The 6,872-nt window shown below is 42.1% G+C and overlaps 2 protein-coding genes across 2 annotated transcripts in view; both read left to right on the forward strand.

Moving 5' to 3' along the window:
- Window positions 1-56, forward strand: part of LOC109476674 (E3 ubiquitin-protein ligase TRIM56-like) — a 928-nt gene extending 872 nt beyond the window's left edge. Inside the window, exon 2 of the mRNA XM_019777681.1 lies at window positions 20-56. Coding sequence (XP_019633240.1) covers window positions 20-56 — 37 coding nt within the window. The remainder of the gene's footprint in view (window positions 1-19) is intronic.
- A 722-nt stretch (window positions 57-778) lies between these two features.
- Window positions 779-1,711, forward strand: LOC109476766 (E3 ubiquitin-protein ligase TRIM56-like). The gene has a single exon (XM_019777786.1). The coding sequence runs from the start codon at window positions 827-829 to the stop codon at window positions 1,595-1,597; it is 771 nt and encodes a 256-aa protein (XP_019633345.1). The 5' UTR covers window positions 779-826; the 3' UTR covers window positions 1,598-1,711.
- Window positions 1,712-6,872: the final 5,161 nt, after the last annotated feature.

Here is a 6,872-nt window from a genome sequence, read left to right on the forward strand (position 1 = left end):
CTTGGTCGTACTATTAAAGAGAAAAAGCTGGCGTCTGGGGTCCACACCACCAGTAGTGTGCTATGTGTTGAATCATTCAACGCAACGTGAAAATTCTTCGGACACGGTGGATATATTATATAAAGAGAAATCATCTCCGGGTGCGCCCCCCCCCAAGCTTCTTGGTCGTACTATTAAAGAGAAAAAGGTGGCGTCTGGGGTCCACACCACCAGCGTGCGCTATGCTTTGAATCATTCAACGTAACGTGAAAATTCTTGGGACACGGTGAATATATATACAAAGAGAAATCATCTCCGGGTGCCCCCCATATTATTGGAAGAAGCGATATCGTATTTTCTGGCCGCGTGGGCAAAATTCTTAGCACAGAAGCACCAAGAAAACGTCGTACTAACTCAGAAAAGGTGGTGCCTGGGGTCCACACCACCAGTAGTGCGCTATGTTTTGAATCATTCAACGCAACGTGAAAATTCTTGGGACACGGTGAATATATATATATACAAAGAGAAATCATCTCACGGTGCCCCCCACATTATTGGTAGAACTTACTAGAAGCGATATCGCATTTTCCGGCCGCGTGGGCAAAATTACTGAGCCAAGGGTCTCTCGGAGAGGATTTCTGGTGACGTGATGGTACTGAGGCGTGAAAGCAGCAGATGACACTAGGTAGAAGCACTAATAATAGTTCTGGGGGAAGCCAATAGCCGCGGGGGCAATCGTGGGTATAATTTGGGTATACACCACGTGATCGTGCCAGTCGCCCAAATGCGCGTGAGAGAGTGCCGCAGTGTGTGTACAGAGTACGGGACATGTCAGGCTGGCAACAACATGGCGAAGGAACTGCTAGAAGAGATCACGGAACGCTTCCTGGTGTGCAGCGTGTGTCTTGAGGAATACGACGAGCCGAAGACGCTCCCCTGCTCTCACTGCTTCTGCCGGAAGTGTCTTGAGAACGTCTTAGATTCTGCCAAGGAGGGACGGAAGCGTACGAGACTGTGCTGTCCTTCGTGCCGCCAGGAGGCAAGGCTGTATGGGAGGGGCGTGCAGGAATTGGAGGACAGTCAGTTTTTGAGAAAACTTCAGAAAGTGGTGTCGAGTCGGACTGCTATGCTTGGAGACGCTGCGAGGGCGTGTTGTGGGCTGTGTCAGTGTAAGGAGGCGGCGGCTACCGCGTTCTGTAAGGGCTGCGAGCACTATCTCTGCGAGGATTGCTCCCACACGCACAGGGTCATATCCGACGCCGCCAGCGAACATGAGCTGCTGCAGGTGTCGGGGCAGGAGTGCCCGCCGGCCGAAGGAACCTCCACGCCGACCCGGTCAACCGAAGAACAACGGCAAATCCACTTGTTCCTGTGTGCACCGTGCGAGTTACTGGTATGCCTGCACTGCGTGGTGACGTCCCACAGGGGGCACGCCTATGTCGAGCTTCGCGAGGCGATTCAGCGGGAGAGGCGACTGGCTTCCCGGCGGGACTACTACCCCGGCTACCCGCTCAGGCGACACACAAGCTCCGGCGGTGAAAGCAGCAACCTGGATATAAAGTTAGAGGAAATGCACAGCGTTATACATTTGACTTCTATGAGGAGAGATATAGTCTGATTTTTTTTTACTGAAAATTTCTCTGTAAAAGAAATGCATGCTTTATCTACTATGACTTAATTTGGGTCTACGCTTGTAGCTAAAATACACACAGGTCCCACTGGGCTCTAAGTCATGTAAAGTCTAGCTAGGCCAGCTAGTATACGTCAATAGCCGAGAATGCGGGTATTGTGAGGCGACTAATGTATGCTACTGTTGGCTTAAGGCCAGTTATTCACGATTCCTTGGACCAATCTTAACGCGATCATTTTTAAATCGATATTTAGAGGCCGTGTTGCGGTCAGATCAGCCATAGTGCATATCCGTGTAATTGGGACTCTATAGCACGTAAATTCCAGACATGTCCGGCCGAGAGGTGTTTTCTCTTTAAGACCTTGATATTCTAGTCGTCTGTCGTCTTTTGTGTTGGGGCATTAGGCCGCAGCAAGTGAATTTTGTGGATGACATTCTCCTCAGACTACAAATTTGATGCGATAAGGCGAAAAAAATAAAGCGGGCCAAAAAATTTCTACATTTTCAGTTTCTCAAGAATTGAGGCAACAAAACATGACAACCACCAGGTTTTTATTCCTGCATTTAACAGTGTCAGTGTCATATGTTAATAACATATATCTTATAATTTACAATTGTAGAAAACATTAGTCATACGTGATGAAACGCCTTAGACTGTCGGCATTTGCCATCAAACACCAGCAATTGTGCTAGCCTCCGTAGCAGGCTTGTAGAATTGTATTTGGTGGTCTTCGGCTGTTTGCTGATTAGCCTGATAATTCAACCAGGCCGGCTATGTTGTCTATATGCAATCAGAAAATATATAGCACATAAAAGCTCCCAAAGACCCTGAAGACCTCCAAAACCCCCAGTTTTTGGCATGCTATGGTGCCCCAAGTTTGCCGGATCGCTGATGGTCTCTGAAAAATAGACGTTTACAACATTTTGTCCATTTTTGGCATGTTGTCCACCGTCAGAGACCAACAAAATTTCTTTTTTTCTTTACAAAATCAGGCGAAAATTGCGCTCATGTCATCCAAAAAAATTGCTTACTGTGGCCTTAGGCATGGAAGTGTTTTTTGGTGTTTTTTTTACAAAATCAGGCGAAATTCGTGCTGATGTTATCCATAAAATTACTTACTGTGGCCTTAAAGGCACGGAAATGTTTTTTGGGTCCGCCTGATCTTTTTTTATATATATTCAGGTGAAAATCGTGCTGATGTCATCCATAAAATTACTTGCTGTGGCCTTAAAGGCATGGAAATGCTTTTTGGGTTCGCCTGATCTCAGAAACAATTGTGGAGATAATGGTTAGACGGAAGCGGACTGTGCAACCCGCAGGCTATCAGGCCATGTGGATTTGATTATATGGATGACATCCTCTGGGAACCCCAAAACTGAGGCGAGCGTGCGAATAAAAAAAATTGAAAAAAAGTTGCTTCATTATGAAATCTACGTGGTTATGAAGGTTGAACAAATGACAAAAGAGTATGGTATAGCGAATAATCTAGTCCTCAAATTCATTTCTTTATATTCATGTTTACAGAAGGGAAACATATTGTTTTTGCTCAGTTTCTTCCTCTTCTTCTCCAAACATTGACCTGACCAATGACATGATTTGTTGACGTCTGTCACCATGGTGACTGGTGTTGGGTTACATAATGTTGCAATTTTCATGGTCTGCTCTGCTCCTGTCACCATATACTAGTAGTACATGTATGTGAATGTGTTTGAGTAAGAATTAACAGAGCAAACCATGTCTAAAGGTAAACATTATGCATTTGCTTTGCAAAGGTTACTTCTCTAGTTTCGTCTTTTTCGTTTCATTTTGGCATTCTACGACAATGGTATGGTTTTCAATTATTTTCAACTTACGGTATGTATTTGCTCATTTTGCAACTGCTTTGTATGATTAACAGTATATGGTTGAATTTTTTTTTTTTTTTGGAAACGGCCGAAAATTCATGCGCGCGCGGATATCATCCATATAATCAAATCAACATGGCCTCATGGTCAAACGGAATACCAAATCTCACCGCTCAGTCCACAGGATACCACCGGCCACACGTGAATTCAGATCTAAGGTTTACTGACAATCGCTACTGCCGTTGAATACAGAACTTACACCCACTGACCCAGTCTGATTTTTGAGAATCTGTGAGTACTAAGATAAGGTTATACTAGGGAAGTAACATTTGCAAAGCAAATGCATAATGTTTTCCTTTGGACATGGTCTGCTCTGATAATTCTTACTCAAACACATTCAAATACACATGTACTACTAGTATATGGTGACAGGAGCAGAGCAGACAATGAAATTGCAACATGATGTAACCCAACACCAGTCACCATGGTGACAGACGTCAACAAATCATGTCATTGGTCAGGTCAGAGGTCACTGTTTGGAGAAGAGGAAGAGGAAGAGACTGAGCAAAAAAATAATATATTTTCCTTCGGTAAACATAATAAGGCATCCGATGTAATTTTAGGGTTGTAAAACTGGATTTTCTGAATTTTCTGGTCATTCTTTTGATGTGCTTAGTTGAATGAATCAATCCTATCCTGTATCACACTGATATCTGAGAGACAAAAATGCGATGTCCCTGACGGAAAACCGTTGCTTGTTTTGTATAGTAGGCCTGTTCTATCTATTTATGGGTGGTACCCAAAAGTAAAGAGACTAACAAGGCTTGTTTTGGGGCTAGTTTAAACATTTCACGTATGAAATTATGACAGAAATGGCACTAGTAATTGTCAATATCAGACAGATTTCATCATCCAGAATATTTTTTTTTGTTTTGCCGCACTGAAATTGCATTTGATGCCTTTAAGTTCTAATACAGGGGAATGACGTGTTTGTAGATGCTAATACAGGTCATTCTGAAACAAACTACCAGTAATTCCACCGGTAAGTCTTATTTTCCTTTTCCATATAATCCAAACTCCTACTAAATGTCAATATTGAAAGAACGACCACCTGTCCATCTAAAATATGTTACCATTGTTCCTTTATGCTATAACGTTATAGATGTATTCAACTTTGATATCCATTTATATCCATTACTAATTTATCATTATTATTGATAATATTTTTCGAAATACCATAGTTAGTTACATGTAGGCTGCCGACTGATTTCATAAGTGATATGGACAATTTCCTGATTCCAGATATGCTAATTTCATCGTTTGCTCCATTAGAATTCACACATTCTAGCGGAGTCGTAAATTAAACGCTATCTGATTGGCCCGAGCCCAAGAAAGTCTCTTGAAGTGGAATCGGGAGGTATCTTTGGTTCTACCAATCACATGTAATGTTACAAGGTGATATCAAACGAGATCTGAGGAAAAAGGGTTTTCATGGTTGTGTAACAGTCGTATATTAGTCGCCATTTCTACTCGCAAGTTATCTATTTATTATAGTAAAACGTTAAACTTTATTCCAACACACTTCCAATCAAAAGTGCCATGGAGTATATATCGTCCACCATCTCTATTAAGTGAAGGCTGAAGTGCTCTGATATATATATATATATAATACTTTTGATCAATTGCTTACGTCACGTATCAGTAAAGTCTCGTGTGAATAAGGTCACGTGTTTGTAAACTGTAACTCTCGCGAGATCACGTTGTGAAGTGGTTGGTCATTAATTATCCTGATGAAGGCGACAGTGGTCGCTGAAAATTTGATCCCTGTAAATAGTGTGTTGGAATAAAGTTTAACGTTTTACTATGATTACCAACACAGATGAACTTTCATGATAATCTATTTATTATGTTTAACTTGAGTTCGCTGAAGGAAAGCATTGTTTTTGCTCTGTTTCCTATTCCTTCTTTCTTCTTCTTCTCCAAACAAATAAGGTCAATGACCTGAACCAGACGTATGTCACCCTTTAACAGTTTCAACCATTTCATAACGCCCACGAATGTGGGAAATGTGGGACGAAAGTGTGCTACATGTGGACTTGAAGCAACAACTACTCTCGACTGGTAAGAGTCCTCGATGTATCGAAGTGTCGTTCAAGACCTACTCATACATGCACGCAATCTGCGCTGAAAGTCAAAAGTATACATCCGTGTCCATAATATCACCAGGGTCCATAATATCACCACCTTGAGAAATAGTGTGCTTAAAGATATTTTTACTGCAACATACCTTTGGTATGTACTCCTGCACACCTCAAATGTATATACCTAGGGTATGTTGCAGTAAAAATATCTTTAAACACACTATTTCTCAAGGTGGCGATATTATGGACCCTGGTGATATTATGGACACGGATGTTATATGTTAAAGTCAACACGCTGTTTTTAGTCCCTGTCACACTTTCGCGACCTCCACCCAAATTTGTTCCCAAGGCTGACGTTTGGGAGCAGTTTGGCCAGATTTAGTTTAGGCCACGCCTACCTTTTACGAAATCAAAACAAATAAATTTGAGTCAAATTTGACCCCCCCCCCAAACACGACCCCAACACTGCTGACTTACTCGCGAATTGTTGTCTGGTGTTCTGCTGACTTTAATACAGCTGAAAACCAGCCAAACATAGTCTTCAGACCAGCCCCCGAAAGTTTTGAAAGGCATCAAAATTCAGTTTTTAGCGCTTGGAAACCCGATTTTTCAGAGCCAATATTCTTGTTACTTATCTACATACTGAGTTGAAACCACGCTATCCCAATGTATATTGACCATCAAAGAGCAAAAATACCCAAAGTTCTGACAGAAAATGATTGCTGGAAGGGCACTGGGCTGATTTTAGGGTACCACCCATAAAGTAAAGGACTCATCTTGGGGCTTGTTTCTGCAGTTTTAAATTCCAAAAAGTATGAAATACTGACTCAAATGTGCTAATGTGAAGCAGTATTTGTCAATATCATAAAGATTGCCCTATTCAGAATATTTCCAGTTTTGCTGCTCTGAAATCGCATTGTATGCCTTTAAAACATTTTGAACATTTGAAACATTCAGCTGGCTCGAACACCAGCCGACTATGCGCCGACCTACTCCTAACCATGGTTGGGGAACGTTCGGCTAGCGTTCGGGAGGCCAAAATTCGATCGTGAAATGTGTGACAGGGGCTCAAATGAGCATGTGAAGTTAAACCACCTTGAAACCACTCTAAAGTAAGGACCGCTATCTTGATAAACACACCCTTTATCTTATGTCCCAGAAGACTGATCATCACTACGGCGTATCTTATTTCCTTCAACTGACCCAACAGTGATAAGGAAGCTACAACAGTGGTGCATACAGAGATAAGGCCACACCGTCTTAATTTTATGGATTAC

The sequence above is a fragment of the Branchiostoma belcheri genome, unplaced genomic scaffold, assembly GCF_001625305.1.
Source record: "Branchiostoma belcheri isolate BF01 breed outbred unplaced genomic scaffold, Haploidv18h27 scaffold39, whole genome shotgun sequence".
In the NCBI taxonomy this organism is placed as follows: domain Eukaryota; kingdom Metazoa; phylum Chordata; class Leptocardii; order Amphioxiformes; family Branchiostomatidae; genus Branchiostoma; species Branchiostoma belcheri.